The sequence below is a fragment of the Archocentrus centrarchus genome, chromosome 7 (assembly GCF_007364275.1).
Source record: "Archocentrus centrarchus isolate MPI-CPG fArcCen1 chromosome 7, fArcCen1, whole genome shotgun sequence".
In the NCBI taxonomy this organism is placed as follows: Eukaryota; Metazoa; Chordata; class Actinopteri; order Cichliformes; family Cichlidae; genus Archocentrus; species Archocentrus centrarchus.
Window position 1 is genome coordinate 22440658 of NC_044352.1, and position 18280 is coordinate 22458937.

At 41.1% G+C, this 18280-nt stretch overlaps 1 protein-coding gene across 1 annotated transcript in view; it reads left to right on the forward strand.

Annotated features, from left to right (window-relative positions):
• clstn1 (calsyntenin 1) overlaps positions 1-17391 on the forward strand; it is a 39149-nt gene extending 21758 nt beyond the window's left edge. The window contains 22 exon segments of the mRNA XM_030732985.1: positions 775-983; positions 1720-1869; positions 2139-2324; positions 2442-2690; positions 4036-4157; positions 4285-4447; positions 4804-4854; positions 5849-6006; positions 6369-6517; positions 7708-7741; positions 7743-7783; positions 7785-7833; positions 7835-7909; positions 7911-7953; positions 10035-10111; positions 10113-10169; positions 10171-10205; positions 10413-10575; positions 10676-10811; positions 11339-11523; positions 13943-14059; positions 14061-17391. Of these exon segments, the coding sequence (XP_030588845.1) occupies positions 775-983; positions 1720-1869; positions 2139-2324; positions 2442-2690; positions 4036-4157; positions 4285-4447; positions 4804-4854; positions 5849-6006; positions 6369-6517; positions 7708-7741; positions 7743-7783; positions 7785-7833; positions 7835-7909; positions 7911-7953; positions 10035-10111; positions 10113-10169; positions 10171-10205; positions 10413-10575; positions 10676-10811; positions 11339-11523; positions 13943-14059; positions 14061-14138 (2527 nt within the window). The 3' untranslated portion in view covers positions 14139-17391.
• Positions 17392-18280: the final 889 nt, after the last annotated feature.

An 18280-nucleotide genomic window follows, 5' to 3' on the forward strand; every position in this document is an offset into this window, starting at 1 on the left:
CTTTTGGCTCACAGGGATCACCCTGATGCCACTATGTGAAACTTTGGCTATATTCAGTATATGAATATTGACTATTGTATGAAGAAAAGAACATTTTAGGTCTCCTCTAAATAAGAAAAGGGAGCAATTCTGGTTTTGGATCAAATGCATCATCAGATCTGATGCATTTGTTCCAACAGTTTATGAATGCAAAGCAGAGCAACTGCACAAACCTGTAAATGTAGATACGTGGGTTTAGCATAAAATCAAAAGCTATGTTCTGTTAAGTCTTTATGCTGATTGTGGGAACTGTTGGGGGAATCCTTTCCTGAATGAGCCGCGTAATTATCCATGAACGTTTGGGGACATGAATGCACATCTGGATTGTGGGGATTTCCCCTCATGAATCAGAGAGTGAGGAGGAGTGAAAGGAGCTTCTTAATTGAAATTTCCCCCCAAAAAGGTGAATGGAATAAGGGCTGTGATTAGACAGTTATTTGATTAGTCTGTCAACAGAAAACTGAGCTGAACCTATTTCAGGAAAACAAAAATCAGTAGGCTAAATGATATTGTTGAATCAGGTCCACTATCAACAGAAGATTGTTTCCATCTGCAGTAATATATCCTTTAATAAAGGACAATCATGGTAATCATCCTTTTCATATCTTCTGTTTTGTCGGTCTTTCATAATTAAATCAAAAAAAAAATTGCTGTGGTTTTTTTTTTTTTTTTTTTTTTTTTTTTTTTTTTGGTTTGTTTTAAATTGACTATCCAACTTAAATATGTCCCTATCAGGGCCACTGTCCACATCCAAGTGAACGACATCAATGAGTATTCTCCAGTGTTCAAGGAGAAATCCTACAAAGCCACCGTTATCGAGGGAAAGAAATACGACAGCATCCTGAAGGTGGAGGCAGTTGATGCCGACTGCTCGTTCCAGTTTAGCCAGATCTGCAACTACGAGATTGTGACCCCTGATGTGCCCTTCACCATCGACAAGGATGGTAAGGATGTTCATGTAGCACCCTTGTCTCTGTGCCTGTTTTAGGCATGCGCTGCAGTGTTTTCAGAGCCGTGAGTGCATTGGCACGCATCACAGTGTTCCTCGATTTGTTTAAATGATGACACTGCAGGGCTGTCATTCATAATTCAGCACTAACTTGTCGGCTTGCAAGACAATGACGGCCTTCTGTGAATGTCACCAAGTTGGCCAGTGATTAGTATTTTAAAGATCCAGTGTTCAACATCCAACAAATATAATGTGTAGTTCTGATTTGGAAAAAATCTGAGGATATTGGTCAGGCGGTAATGTGAAGAGATCAGTCAGTGATGAGCAATGATTGTGTTTAAATTTGACAGCTAATGTTTAACGTAAAGAACCCGAGATGGGAGCTGATCTCGATCCAGCACATTCCATCTCTTTCACTTTGATTGTGAGACTCTATACACACACACACACACACACACACACACACACACACACACACACACACACACACACACACACACACACACACACACACACACACACACACAGACTTTGAAAATTAACTTTCAGTACAGCATCTCAAGGAAAAGATCAAGTCAAAATATTATGAGGTGGCCCTAAGAGTTGTCTGTCAGTATATTGTACTTTTATTTTACAGATACCTCTGCCAGTTTTAGCACAGCTGCAGCTTTGAAGTTAAGCAAAGAGTGGTCCTGGTATTTAAACTATTTTTTTTCCCTTGCTTTGCTCAGGCTTCATCAAGAACACAGAAAAACTGAGCTACGGCAAAGAGCGCATGTATAAACTGACTGTGACCGCCTACGACTGCGGGAAGAACCGAGCCTCTGAGGACGTGCTGGTCAAGATCAGCGTCAAGCCCACCTGCAAACCCAGCTGGCAAGGTATCAAAGCTCTCCTCTTTTGTTGTAGCTTGCCAGCCATCACTGTTAAGGTGTGCCTTTTGTGTTGAATATAAATGATCTATTGATGCAGTCCAAACAGGCTGCATTGTCAGGAGGATAATTGAACTCCTTTAAGCTATAAAGCCTTTATCACACTCAAAAGAAGTGGAATATTTCTTAATGAGTGATTAGTATTAAAGAGGCCTGTACATAATGCCCACCTTAAAGAACCCTTTTCATCCTTTTTACTCTCCCTCCTTCTTTTTCAGGCTTCAGTAAGAGGATTGAATATGAGCCTGGCACTGGTAGTTTGGCCCTTTTCCCCAGCATGCATTTGGAGACTTGTGATGAGCCAATCACCTCTATCCGAGCCAGTATTGAACTGGAAACCAACCATATTGGAAAGGGCTGTGACCGTGACACCTACTCAGAGAAGTCGCTGCATAAGTTGTGTGGTAAGTAACTGGAAATAGTTATTGTCAGTAGTTGTAATTAGAGTTAATTTTATTCGTTTTGCATTTTGATAAATCCAAGAACCAAATAGAGCTAACGCTGCCATCTTTGTTCTTTAGGAGCCAGTTCTGGCACTGTGGAGCTCCTTCCTGCTCCCAGCAGCTCTACCAACTGGACCGTAGGGCTGCCCACTGACAACGGGCACGACAGCGATCAGGTGTTTGAGTTTAACGGCACCCAGGCCATCAAGGTTCCTAATGGTATGGTGAGCACCAGCCTGAAGGACCCCTTCACCATTTCTGTGTGGATGAGACATGGCCCTGGGGCCCATGAGAAAGAGACCATCCTCTGCAACTCTGACAAGACAGGTAGGAGTCCTCGAAGTGTCACATTTTATTCTGAATGAAATAAACACACTTAAACTAATATCCAGCTGTTTAAAAAAACAAAAATAAAAGCTAATGGACTCACTGTCTAGATGAAAACTTTCTATCACGCCACATTAGTTGAAGATTTAGCTTTACTATGATACACAAAAATCTCTGTACAAGAGCAATGAGACTTGGCACACAGGTGCATCATAGACCCCTGAAGGTTCTTATCTAAATCAGATATTATGATGCCATCACATTGCCAGGCAACCACCTAGTAACAGGCTAAAGCAACCTGTTTTTAGCCTTTATGCACCTACAGCACCTTATGAAAACATCTTATTCTTTTATTTCAATAGCATCTTTTTTTATATTCACAAGAGTTCAATTATACACGCCTCGAAACCACCTAACAAAACTGACCTGTTTTTAGTGTATAAATGATACCACCCCATTTTCTTAATGTGATTAAGTGTATCAGTTTGCTAACAGCATAATCGGGCCAAACAGTACTGTAGCATAGGTTAGTAGTAGTAGTAGTAGTAGTAATATAAAAGATTTGAAGAGTTCAGAATGAATTTTTCTTCATTTTTAGGTCATAGTGTCTTTGTTTCATACATGTATATAGACTCATTTATCTCAAAACTGCCATTAAAATATCTGGTGGCTAGGTCAAACCTACAGTCTGACAGGCATACTCATTACTGGTGCACAGATGGTGTCTGAAAAGATATCTTCTGATTTAAACACGACAGCAACAAAAAAACCTATTATTGGAACTTCAGTCTACAATCAGCGTTTGTGCCCAGCTGGTGGTGTAACACATGGAGCCTTGCTTCCTTTTACATTTTCTTTCTCACGTCGTGCCGAGCGCTCGCTGACCTTTCCATTTTTGTCAGTATTTTGTAAATTTTCTGTGTGCTCGCAAGATCCTGGATCTTATAGACTGTAAAGTCTCTGCTGTGGCCAGTGACAGGGAGGCAGCTCATCAGCTTCTGTCCAACTGCTTATATAAGGCGGATTATGTCAGAAGGGCTGTGGCCTGGACAGGAAGCTCCCATACCTATGAGATCATGGGTCAGTCATGAGTTACGCTCGACAGAGTCTGGAGCAGAGGAATGAATCTCACATTGTATTTAGTTTTGCAGAACCCTGTGAAACTAAATTTGGAGCAGTGTATAAAATGTAAATCAAAACAGTTGAAAATGTATTAACTAAATGAAACCTCATATTTTACAAATGTCATTTGCTTCATGTTTGGTAGTGTACCAAAAATGGTTAACTGGCAATATTGGTGAAGTGTTTCTCATCCTGACCTCTCGTGTCATATTCTTCTCTGCAGAGATGAACAGACACCACTACTCGCTCTACGTCCACAACTGCAGGCTGATCTTTCTCCTACGCCAGGACCCATCTGAGGCAGAGAACTACAAACCCGCAGAGTTTCACTGGAAGCTTGACCAGGTCCGCTGCTTCCAAAAATAACTTTGTGCCAGTGTACAGGACGAGGCAGAACATTAAATTAGAAAATAATATCAAATTGCACAACGTAGATTTCAGCTTTTCATTCTTTCTGCTGTCATCTTTATAGGTGTGTGACAAAGAGTGGCATCACTACGTGCTAAATGTGGAATTCCCCACTGTTTCTCTATTTGTGGATGGGACCACCTTTGAGCCCTTCCTGGTTACGGAGGACTACCCGATGCACGCCTCCAAGATCGAAACTCAGCTCACCATTGGTGCCTGCTGGCAAGGTAAACTGTGTAACTGACTATTTGAGAGCTCTCTTATATGACAAAATTTATAAATTTCCTTTGAGACTGAAGCATATGAGTCCTTATGTATGTTTGATGCTCTGCTTTTATAACATTTTGATGTCTTTTACTGGAAAGCTGTTAAAACTATACTTATGCTACTTGATATTTTCTTTTCTTGTTTAAATGTGAGCTTGTGTAAAATACACGAATATTATTTTATATTAAGCCAACGACCTATTAACTCTTTGTTAGATTAATGCACCATGACCTCATATGTAGCATCTGAATCTCTCCTCCAGATCCTCAACCTTCCTCCCTGTCTCTTCCTGCTCTCTTGTTTCTGTCCTTTACAGAAAACTCAGGACATGACAATGACACTGAGACAGTCTCTGAGCACAGTTCAGGTTGCCCAAGTCTTTCCCTTTACTCCTCAGATATGTCCATGTGTCCACAATGTCCCACCATGCTAATTGCATCCTCATACCATTTAAGACTAGAATGATTCTTATACATTCTAGATACAAAAAGAATTTGTTTTTGTTGATGACTCCTTGCTGCATGAGGCAGTATTGAGAAGTTTAGTGTTATTCAGTGGCACCTGACTCCCATTTATTTGCTCTTCTTTCTGCAACAGCTAAGCAGTATTTTTTTATTTTTTTTTAAACCACCATTTGATACACCAGCAGAACACAAATAGACACACAACAAGCACAAGAGTCTGACCCAGCTGCAGCGTTTTAGCCATGCAGGCTTTTTTTTTCCCCAGAGCATGACCTTGAAGTTGGAAGCAGTAACTCCTCCATATCAGATAACAAACCTGCAGCAGCGCACGCACACATCACTGGATGAATGCTCGACCTTGAGATGTAGAGTTTGTCGCTGACTCTGCAGTGGTGCAGCCCAATACTGATTATAATGTAGCTGGAAGACAGAGGTGCACCTCTCTCCAAATGTTAAGGCTCCAAATTCCAGATCATGCATTCTGAGCACTATGCAGTCCTCAAGATGGTTATTTTGTGAAAATGAGGTGTCTGAAGAGGATTAATTCATCATTATCTTACATAATCCCTTCTTGAGTTTTTTTTTGTTTTTTTTTTGTTGATGCCATTTCTTTTCCCACAGTAACTAAGCCGTTCACCCCTTTATTGCAAATGTTGCATGTGCCGCAGGCGTGTATAAACTCATCCATCATTTGCCTGTCTTGCTCTCTGGCCCTCGGGCCTTTCAAGGGCACACATACTAACTTGCATGAACTCCATTCACACCAGCTTTGTACATTCAGAGAGCATGCTTGAATCTCCAGCTCCGAAAAGGTGAAGCTTGTGAAATGTACCCCTAAATAACTTTTATGCGTTTGTGTTATTGTCGTCCTCTCCTCGTATTTATATTGGAAACCAGGTGGAAATGCTCGAATGGCTCAGTTTTTCCGGGGTAACCTAGCAGGGCTGATTATCCGCTCTGGCAAGCTGGAGAACAAGAAGGTGATCGACTGTTTGTACACCTGCAAAGAAGGACTGGGTGTGCAGCTGCCTGAGGAAGTAGCTTCAGCTGTCAAGGTGAGGAGGGTAAAACAGTCATAGCAAAGCTTGAGATTTGTTAACGTTAAGAGGAAATCTACTTTGAACTCCTTTCAACAGCTTGCTTTAATGGATGAACTGTGGTCAGTTCAACCAATCTTGGAACTTTTAGGGAATCTTTACGCTTTCAGTTATCACTGCAGTAACAGATAAGGTACATTTTTAGCTGATTGGATTGTTTCAACAGGTTCTCCTGGACTGAAGCTGGAAAGGATTGTATGTGATGCATGATCAATGACTTGAACTAGCTTGTCATGTGTTTCAGTTATAGCTCAGTATCAGTCACAGGTCACATTATTTTTTTTTTTTTCATAATTCCTTCATCTGTTTTCTTCTCTCAGGTGGAATTCAACCCCAACCAGTCCTCTCTGACCGTGGAAGGCGACGACATTGATGCCTTTGACAAGGTCATGCAGCACATCTCCTACTTAAACTCCCGCCAGTTCCCAACCCCTGGCATCAGACACCTGAGTATCTCCACCACCGTCAAGTAAGTAGAAGCCAGAAGTACTTTTTAGTTTCTCAGCTTGGCCTCTGTCTTCTCAATTCATGTGCTGGCTGGCAGCAGCTGCCCTGTGTTGTTTATAAAGCAGCTCCTTTCTGCCTCATAGACATTCAGAAAGCATTTCTGTTGCTACTTAAAATGTAAGGATGGTTTATTGAGGTAAAATAGAGGTCAAGAGTTTTACCTGATGCCCATAACAAAGGGAGTAAACACAAGGTATTTTGGTGCTTGAGAATGACGGACAGAAGAGCAGTATGCTTCTTTTTTTTTCTGTTCTTTTTTTTTTAATTCTCTTTGATGTATGCAGCACTGGAAAGTCAATAAGAACAGCAGTACTTTTACTGATTTCATACATCAGTATGAAATGAATGTATCAAGGCGCTCGTGTTTGTTCTGAGCCTAGTCCAAGATTTCTTCCAGTTGGTGAAGCCGTTTTAAAACATTTGTTAAATGGGCGCTGATGCACAAATGTGCATCAGCGCCCAGTTTTATACTGAGGACTGAAAAATCAGGCCAAAATTATGTTGGTTTTTTTTCTTAAAAAATATGCGATAGGTAATTCTTCTAATTGATGGGGAAGAATTGGAATAAGAATTTTATGTAAAGTGGCAATCGCGTGCAGTGAAAGTGACATTTTATGCCAGTGAAAAGGTAGAATGTGCTCGTGTTCCTATATATATATATATATATATATATATATATATATATATATATATATATATATATATATATATATATATATATATATCTATATATCTCTATATCTATCTCTCTCTCTCTCTCTCTCTCTCTATCTCTCTCTCTCTCTCTCTCTATCTCTCTCTCTATCTCTCTCTCTCTCTCTCTCTCTCCTCTATCTCGGGCCTCTCTCTCTATCTCTCTCTCTCGGGCCTCTCTCTCTCTCTCTCTCTCCTCTATCGCTCTCTCTCGGGCCTCTCTCTCTCTCATCTCTCTCTCTCTCTCCTCGGGCCTCTCTCTCTATCTCTCTCTCTCTCTCTCTCCTCGGGCCTCTCTCTCTCTCTCTCTCTCTCTCTCTCGGGCCTCTTCTCTCTCTCTCTCTCCTCTCTCTCGGGCTCTCTCTCTCTCTCTCTCTCTCTCTCTCCTCTTTTCTTTTTTCTTTTCTTCCACCCCCCCCCCCCTTCCCTTCTGCCCTCTTCCTCTCCCCTCTTCCCCCCATGCTTCCATGAGGAGTCCTGTGTAACAGTGCCAGGATGCTGAAGGTTATGTGATGGTGCTGCAGCCAGAAAACCCAAATCAGCCTGAGCGGCATTGACCACTTCGCCCGCAGTGCAGCTGAATTTGGAGAGCCAGGAAGGAGTGACTCTGTTCCCCGAGCTACGCATTGTGAGCACCATCACCCGAGAAGTGAGGGCCGAACACAGAGTCTGAAGCTGCAGAGGGAGCTGACGATGACCCTACAGGTAAGAGATGTGCACACTGGACTCTGAAGCAACCTCTTATCATGCTAAAAGGATTTAGCATATACATAGGAGTTAAACTTTGTGTTTTTTACTGGATTGTTAGTATTTTTCTCTTCTACTGGAAATTTAAACATGGCTGCTTATTTAGTAGTCATTGCCTTGATGTAGATAAAGTAAAAATCTGAACCATTGATCAGCCACTTGTATATATGAACAGCTGCACAAGTCTTTTTTGCTGCTCATTTTAGCAGCTAGCCCTATTTTCCCCACCAGCTGCTTCATTGGCCAGGTTGCTGTTTTGTTGGTCGACATGAAGTAGCTGCTTCCACAGTGAGTTTCCCGTCTGGCGGTTGGATGGAATCCAACTCCACCATCTTGGAAAGCGTGCTGATGACTGTAGTCTTTCTCCTGGAGATCTGCTGTGAGGTGGAGGGTCAAACAAAAAACCTGCAGCAGTTGGAGAACTGGTTGTGTACTGCTACACTGAGCACGCTAAAGCTGCAGAGCAGAGCAAGGATTTCTGTCACCAGCTGCAGTTTAAGATGGTGGAGTTGTTTGATGTGCAGGATTAGAGGCTCACTGCAGAGCAGCTGATTTTATTCCTCTGTAATTTGTGAGAAAAAAGATGCCAAATATAAACTTGTAAATAACTTAATAATTTAAATTGTAAATGGGCTCATACTTAGCTTTTTACTACAAGACTCGTTCACAAAATTATGCAGTGCTTTAGTCTAAGCCTTTAAGCACTTTCTGTGTGAACACTCGCACTCTGTGTTGGGGTGTCTGGGGCACATGCAGACTGGAGGAGCTAGGGATCAAACCGCCAACCTTCCAATTCATAGACAACCCCCTTCATCTCCTGAGCTGCAGCCACTTGCGGCTGTGCGTGTGCACATACCTCCCCTCCCGTACGACAAGCAGAATCTAAATCTGTGGCCACACCCACAGGACACAGACTCACTGATTAGATTTTTCCTTTAAATTGTCACCTGTCTGTACCTCTGATAATGAATGATTCTGCAGAAACAGCTGATATCTGGGTAGAAATACAGTAGCAGTTTATGTGGAGGATTATGCTCGGGGGATGAAGGGATTGGAAAAACAGAGCGAGAGGAGGGAGAGAGAAGGGTTAAGTTGTTTACTACTTTATGGGAGGGGTCAGTGACCAGCCGTGCCATCTGTTGGGTTTGCACGTAAGTTAAGAGGAGGAGACACAATAGACATGCGCTGGAGGCTGACACAGTTACCACAAGATATGATGTCCTGTGGTGAGCAGCAGGCCATATGGGACAAAAGGGCTTACAGAGATCACTTGCTATCACCTGCATTACCCTGCCCCACCTTACACAATACACAAACAAGAGATGTCACAGTAGATAATTAAGTCATTAAAAAGGGAGCTTAAAGAGTCAAACGGTGTAAGCAGTAGGTGCATGAATATTAATTTGTTGATAAGCAAACTGAGAATGCAGACTGTATAAGAGCCGCAGTAGATCATGATGGACAGCTATCACAGATGCCTGTGTGTGGTTTGCACATTAGCAGCAGAATAATAAATAGATAATCTGCTGTACTTGTTTTATTGGACTCTTAGCTGCTGGACGCAGGATATACTGTTGGCCAGCATTTCTAATGAGCAAGCTGCATCATTGCATATTTTATAATCTCTGTACTTTACTCATTTACATACTCAATTCTGTGCCATTTCCCTCTTACTCCCATTGTTGAGATTACAGGTTTCTTTTTTTGATTAATCTGAAACAAAATCACTAATATTTGTTCCTTTGCTCTAACTCTGTATCTAGTTTTTAGAAAGTAGAAGACAATTAGTGAAAAAATAAGGAATGCAGTAAGAAATCTTTTTTTTCCCCCTAAATAAACAGATCTCTAACCTGTCTTTTAAAGTGCTGTTTCATATTTTGATATAGAAATTGGATTTTTTTTTCTCTCTCTCATCCTTTGTTTCAGGTTTAGTACCCAGAATGAACCCAAACATCAAAAATACATTACAGGCACAACAAACCAATGCATTTCAAAGGAGTGCTCTGAACCTTCCTCCTTAATCGTTTTTATTCTTTCAGTCCAAGAGACGGTGGTGTCAGAGGAAATCATGCACAACCTGGACACGTGTGAAGTGACTGTGGTGGGTGACGAGCTGAAACGGGGAGCACGAGAGCCTTGAAGTGGACATGTCCCAGCTGCAGCAGCGCGGCTTGGGAGATGAGCTCCTCCAACATGGGCCTCGTCATCACTGTACAGACAAATGTGCTCGGCGAGGAACCCTTTAAACAGCGTATAGCCCTGGTTTTCTGGAAAACTGATAGTGTAGTGATAGTTTTGGCAGAAATTAGGAGCTTAAAGAAGAAGGAAAAAGAACTGAAAGCTGAAAACATTTAAATGCATTACTACATGCAACCCAGCTACAGCATGTAACACATTTTAATCCCCCTCTGTGTTCTAGGTGTGAACACCATGGCCAACTAGGAGCAGGTCCTGCAACTTATTCGGTTATAAGAACTGGCACACGAGGCTCTCTTTGACAGGAAGTTTAAACTGGGTCTGCTCTGAACTCATGGTCGCTACATCAGCAATGACTTTAATGTCGAGTATGGCTGAGCGTTTGTCTTGTAACACAGAATAATGACCAACGTGTCCTGGTGGTACTAAACACTCTTGCGTTCCAGCACTTCACGTGTGGTTTATGTTTTTATTTCCTCTCCAGGTTAATGTAATCCACACAGCCAGTCCCGTGGAGCATGCCAAACATGCCATGGTGCAGCCCAACTTCATTAACCCCGTCCATCATGCCTCTGTGGATCTGTCTGGTCACAACTTGGTCAACGCTCATCAGGCCTCAGGTGCTGAAATGTGTAATACTAAATTGTCATAGTCAATCCAGTAATCATCTTAATTGTTGCTGTAGAAAAAGTTCTTATATGAATCAGGAGATATAATCTACTAACCAGATGTGGGGAATGTATGAAACGCTGGTAGTTTGTCTGTTTAATAGATCAAGTTTAAGGATTACTTCTGAGCGCAGGTGGTGACATCTGTACAGAAGGTGGTGCTCTGAGCACAACCTTTTATTTTCCAGTTTCTGCAGTCTAAGCCGACTGCCTCACTAAGCTCACCACTGCACAAGGAAGGGCCCTTCCTGCTAATATGGAGGAAAGTGGAGCAGGTTGGCGGGAGACGGGCTAAGCTTTTTAAAGAAACACAACTAGAGCAGCCAAAAGCATGCGTGTATAGATCCCTGAGAGCACACCATGAAGCCAAAACAGTGATACACCTGTGGCACCTGCATCTCCCCAGATAAGACGGTGAAAGTGTTGGTTTACATCTAACTTGTGACTCTGTTTTTCCCGATGTGGTTGCCTCCCCGCAGTGGTTCCCAGTGCTGCCACCATCGTCATTGTGGTGTGCGTCAGCTTCCTGGTGTTCATGATCATCCTGGGCGTGTTCCGCATCCGAGCTGCACATCAGCGCACCATGAGGGACCAGGAAAATGGCAAGGAGAATGAGATGGACTGGGACGATTCAGCTCTCACCATCACTGTAAACCCCATGGAGGTAAAACCACACAGAGCGTCTGCAGGGAAGCAAAATGAGTTTATAAAAAAAACCAAAATCTGATGGTGATTAACTAGTGAAAAGCTGTTTAACAGAATTTCACTGCTGGTTAGGCTGCAACCCAGACAGCTTTTCGCCTGCTAATGCAAACTGGGTGATGTTAAAAACTGTGCCCTAGTTTTATATCTGAGCCCTCATAATTAACAGCCTTATGGGGACGGGAGAGAGATTTTAATACAAATATGTAAGTCACATCACCTCCCTCATTGAAATAAAAGAATGAAACAAGAGGAAGCAGCTTCTTTTCCCACAAGCCCAAAATGAAGCAAATGAGTCAGCTTGTGGGTTGAATATATTTGCAGACAGAATCACGTCTTTCTGAGTCATCTAATTCCTCACTGTTACTTTACTGTTTGTTAAAATGGCCTTGCAACACATATCTGAACTACCAGGGTTTGGCTTGTTCTAAGTCTTAATGCTGCTATTTACAGGTGACTAAATCACGAAGGTGGTTTGCCACCGAAAAGCACTGAGACTTTACACATTTGACTCAACTGGAAACTCAACTGATCAAATACAAACTCTTAACAGGCTTCAGTGATAATTCAGAAAAACTGATTTCAGTGGTACTTCTTTTAGAGTCCACACATGGAATATGGATTTGTAAAGAGTGAATTTGATTTTTTTTTTTTGTATCATCAGTTCTATTAAACAGAACAGAAAATGGCTCTTTCAAAGTTTTTTTTTTAATTGAAGGATTTGGTTTGTAGGAGGTAATTGTTGAGGTAATGCAGCGTTTCTCAAAGGCAAAACATAATGTGCATTAATCCCTCTCGCTGTTTTATTGCAGCAGTATACAATAGGATCCCATTTTCTTCACTTGATGTGTTCAACTGCCATTTAAGTTGAGGTGTATTAGGAGCACCCCAATCCATTTAGGTTGATTAATGGGACTCATGTACACAGTTCAGTTATATATGGATGGATGGATGGATGGATGGAAGGATAGTTCACTTTGAAAGGCCCACCACTGTGACTGCTGGGTTTTATCTGAAATAATTCTAATATCTGAAATTCATAAAAGTGGACTCTGTATCACTGTTTTGTATTACATGATTTTTTTTTTTCAATATTTATTAGAACAGCTAGTTGTCCTAAACACTACATCCTCCTTAGGAAATCCTGTACAATAATTTTTGTAGTCTTGCCTCTGTGCATCACCACAGAGGATGTTTAAATCAACCAATATGTGATTGAAGTGCAGACTTTCAGCTTTAATTCAAGGGATTTAACCAAAGTATTGGATTAACTGTTTAGGGATTGTAGCCATTTTTACACATGGTCTTTATTGGACAATTGACTGACAGATCATTTCATGGTCAGATGAGGCATGATCCCTTTTTTTTCCCATGTCAAATAAGCAAACAAAAGATCTGGAGCTGATTCCAAGTGGTGATCTTGCATTTAGTTGTTGTTCACTGGAACTGTCAGAGATGTCAGCACAAGTTAGTGGAGCCGTCATTAGGCTGAAACCCCCAATAAATAAACCTGACAAAGAGACCAGACAGCAAAAACTTAAGGAGTGCCCAAATCAACAATCGGTTCATTGTTAAAAAGAATGAATGCACTGATGCTCAGCAACACCAAAAGGCCTGAAAGACCACAGAAGACAACTGAAGTGGATTGATGACAGAATTATTTCCATGGTTCAGAAAACTACTTCACAACCAAGTCAAGAACTCTTGAAGAGTTCGGGCATGTCATCGTCAAAGTCCACAATCCAGACGCCTTCATGACTGTAAATACAGAGGGTTTACAGCAAGGTGTAAACCACTGGGTACACTCAAGAATAAGAAGGGCACATTAGACTTGACTGGAAAATGTCTAAAGAGCCTGCACAGTGCACCTGCCTGGCCATACTGCAAAAGCAACCCGAGAGTTTCTCAAAGCAAGATATTCTGCAACGGCCAAGTTAGTCACCTGATCTCAACCCACTAGTGCAGCTTTTCAGTCACTAAACTGAATGCAGAGAGACCCACAAACATGCAGCAACTGAAGGTGTCTGCAGTAAAGGTCATCTCAAAGAAGGCAACACAGCACTGGGTGATGTCCATGGGTTCTAACACTTCAGGCAGTCAAATTTACAAAATAAACGAGTCCAAAATGTACAGAACTAATTACATCCTGAAACTTTTCACCTCGAGGCGACTCTGGTTGTGATTTCGTGGTGTTAATTTGAAAATTGAATTGAAAAGCATTTAAAACAGGACAGTATTTAATAAAGCCCCCAACTTGAGTGACCACCATACAAAGTTAATATTAATTAATACACAATTATATATAATAAGTTAATATTGATTTAAGTAATTGTGTAGCAAAGATCACAATCAGCTTCTTTTCTCTCTCGTCTGTAATGCAGACATACGAGGACCAGCACAGCAGCGAGGAGGAGGAGGAAGAGGAGGAGGAGAGCGAGGACGGAGAGGAAGAAGATGACATCACGACGCTGGAGTCAGAGAGCAGCGAAGACGAGGAGGGGCGGGGAGCCCGAGGACCAGCAGGGGGCCAGCAGACAGCAGCAGCTGGAGTGGGACGACTCCACCCTCACCTACTAAAACACACAATACTACTCAATCACAACCTCTGACACACACATCAGAAACTCACTCATACACTCAGCTTATCACACACAAACACACACGCACACACCCCTCCCTGCAGTTTCTTGTCTAGGAGCCATGATGTAAAAACTTAAAAGAAAAAAAAAAGGAAATCAAAAAATAGAGAAAAGGAGAAACATAAAGTCCCTTCAGCGTATATATGGTCAAGGTTTTCCTGTTGTTATCTTAGTGGTGGTACTCTGTGTAGTGTAGTTATCACCGGGATTGCTGATTTTTGGTTTTGTTTTTTTTTTTATTATTTATTATTTTCGTTCCCAGGAAAACCTGGCTTACATTTGAACTGTGTGAGGAAGCCAAACCCTGCACTCTTTGTTTTCTCTCACACTCTTTCAAGAGGAGAATAATCGATTTCCTGATGTATATTCTTTGCTAATGCTTTCAGATTGTTCACTAACGACTAGCTCCCACTTGGGTTTTCTTGACTTGTAGTTCAGTGAATCAAAAATGATGCTTTTAACAAATAGACTGCATTTTCTTTTTTCTTTTCTTTTTTTTTTTCGCCTTTTCTTTTAGTGCATGAAGACATTTGGGGAAGTCATGTGTAGAGAAATAAATTGCTTTTTAAAGATTTTTGTAAATATGAAACCATGTAATTAGTCAATGTGTTAGTGAAGACCTATCAATGGGGTCCAATATCTAAAAATGATGTAATGTAGAGTATTTGTGTCACGCAGGCTGTCGCAGCATGCCGCCAAATTTCTGCAAAAGCTGTTCCATCATGCTTGTACAAACTGTCTGCTTCACGATGAGAAACCCAGGACTGTTTAAGCAGAGGTTTCCATGACAAAGTGGTGTCCATTTTGTCGCTTCTTTTTAAAAATTTCTTTTGCTTTCTCGTAGGCGGAGGGGCTAGTTGATGGTTTTGGCTTCATACCCGCTTTCGCTTTGCTTGCACACGTGGCAACACTCGGCTCCCGGCTTTAGTGTTATTTCATCCCCGGCGGATCTCGATGTATAGAGGGAATTTTGTTTGAGAAACAAGAAGTGTCACGTGGAATCGCAAAGATCGGGTCAGCGGTGACATTCAGCTTGAACATAAGGGTACTAAAATTTCTGCCGGTGTATTTTGGACAAGCAGAAAGATTTCCTCAGCAGCTTTAAAACCTTTGGTTCCTACCCCCTGGTCCCGTTGTGCTGACAAAAGCTTCAAGGAGAAAAAAACCCTTTCAAGCTACTGAAAGAAAATGTTTGAGCTTTAGTGGATCCTGGTCGGATCGTTGAATTGCTGGCAATGTTTTCAGAACGAGACGTGAACGTTTTCAAGATTGCTTTGTTGCAAGTTTCTTCTTTTTCGTGGCGCTGCTATTTAACCTGAAATAAGACATAGCCTCTGTGAGGTTCATTTTTAAACTGTTTGCCTATCGCTGTGTAGTAGAAGTGCGAGGCTTACAGCAGGAAAACACTTTAAAAATGAATCTTCTTGTTTAATCTTAAAATGATTTTTTTTTTTTTTTTTTTTTTTTTTGCAGCAGACCACTAGATTTTATTGTACATGAAACTGTACTGTAGAGTTGTTCAAAGATATTTGTTTACATTTGGTAAACTTATTTTCCTTCTGGTGTTAGTATAAAGCTTACACGGTCGATTGGGAAAATGTGTCCAACCTCGATCTCCTCTCAGACACTGTTGTCCGTAACTGTTGTATATAATCTTTGACCAGACCAGATAAAAAACGTACCTTCACACTGAACGAATTAGTCGTGCTTTTGGGTACCAAGTAAAATGTAAACCTTTCCCAAACCTGCAGTTATTAAGACCAGATTTGGGGGCATTATCGGGATTAGAAAAGGTTCGCAGTTCTCGTGTTTTGTGCGCAAATCTATTTTCAGAGGCCAAAATTGATTTAAAAACACATTCAAGGCTTTTATTTTGTAGAAAGATTCCAGGCTATTTTTGAGAGTTTGACTTCTAATTTTTTTTTTTTTTTTTTTAAGTTCAGTGAATACATTTTAATTTTATAGGTGTGTATTTGAAACGTAGTGAACAGTCTCCCTTCCATGATGACTTTGGCTTGTTTTAAAAAAACAAATTTAAGGAAAAAAAAAAAAAAAAAAAAAAAAAAAGGGCGCCAGGTCTGAGCCGGCTGAGATGGGAGTGCCTTTTGCCGATCATAGCGCAATTAGCTGGTCTAACAAACACACTTATTCATGCTCTTTTTATTTTGGCAGTTTTTTTTTTTTTTTTTAAATTTTTTTAACACTAGATTTTTTTTTTTTTTTTTTTGTAGCTGGGAATATGTTTTCTCTCAGTTTGTCGTAATAATAGTCCAACTAGTTTTCTTAAAGGTGAAAACATTTTACATAGATGTCACGTGTCCTTGTTGATGTGTAGAGGAAGTAGATCCATATTGTATCTTCTATAGATATTGTACTAAAATCATATTGACGGAATCCACCTTTAAAAGTTGTACAGTACATTATGATCTTGCTTTGGCAGCATACGTGAGTATACTGGCCTATTTGTGTATAGTGGAAGGTGATTTTTGAACAGCGTCCTGTTGCTTGAGCTGTTGAGAAATGATTTTTTTTATTTTTTTTTGAGGGCAGCATGAAATTCACACGAGTATATGCCTGTCGGTGCCCAAATTCTCACGGTTTCATTATGTCAAACACTTCATGTCCACATTTCAGCTACAGTTGAAAAGTCCAGTACCACGGGTCACTGATAAGCGCACACTGAAGTCTCCAAAGTGACTCCACCATCTGTTTTCTGGGTATATGCTTTCTGGTGGGCCCCTGAGCTGTGTGTAAGTCTGGTTTAAAACAAACGAAAAAAAAAAAAGAATGTCACTGCCTAACAATCTGAAATGCAGCCATACTGTAACAATACTAAGACTAAGTAAAGGGAGGGAGGGTGGGTGGGGAAATTGACTTTGCATGAACCACAAGTGTGTCTACGTTCCACATGGGCTTATGAGACTGGAGTGAGAAAGGAGGTGATACACTACTGATTCTCAGATTGTCTGTTTCACACATCCATGATACTCCAGATATATATATAAATATATTTTTTTTTTTGTTTCTTTCTTTTAAAATCTGCTCAAAATGGATGGTGGCAGTGTTTTCAGCGGGTGGATGCTTCCTTTGTGCTTGTTGGAGCTGCTCTCTTTTCTACCAATTGAAAGGCAGATGTAGTGAAGTTGATGCTTGCTCATAAACAAAATAAAGGATGATGAAATGGGGTATAACTTCTGTCTCCTCTTGTTTTCCTCTAATGTGTTCTGTAGTCTAAACATGGTTCTAAGTGCACACCCTGGGAGTGCTGGAGAAAGTTTTTTTTTAAATATTGAGCATTGCTGCCCTCTGGTGGTGAAAACTAAAACCTAAACAATGAAATGCACAGCAGAGTTAGAATCTATTATGCTCACTTTTGACTGCACCTTTTTTTTTTGGACTCTACTATGGTAGCTTTACATGATTAACAGTTCAAAGTGCATATAGTAGTACTACCAATAATACCAAGCCCTTAGTACTTAGGTACGTTTCTCAGTACTTATTGGCTGCCCCTCACAAACAGAAGGTTTGAATAGCAGGTGGGTGTGGCTCCAGTGCTTAGAGGCAGAGCTGTGTATCTGAGAAGACCGTATTTAGGATATCCATTTTAAGTGAAGCCCTACTGAGTCAAGATTTAAAAAAAAAAAAAAAAAAAAAAAAAAGCCTGAACTGAGCCTTCAGAGCAGTTTGAACCCTGAGCTTTTGGCTCACAAGGATTACCTGCATATTTGCTGACCTCACAATTTCAACCTTAGGCCATGTCTAATATGAGCATCCATGACTGTAACAGTATATATACTCACCACACAGTTTTAGATTTAACTTGCTAGTACCAGGTTGCCCCCCCCCCCCGCCCCTTTTGCCTTCAGAATTGCCTGCTTTGCTGCTACAGATTAGGTGGCTACACATCCATGATGGAAATTTCCTCTTTCACTGTACTCAAATGGCCTCATTTGAATACAGTGACATCATTGTCAAGTCTGACCAGACTGAGATGATTTGACCTGTGTGACATGGTGTTATCCTGCTGGAAGCAGCCATCAGCAGATCCTGTGGTTCATACAGGGGTACCATTACACCACC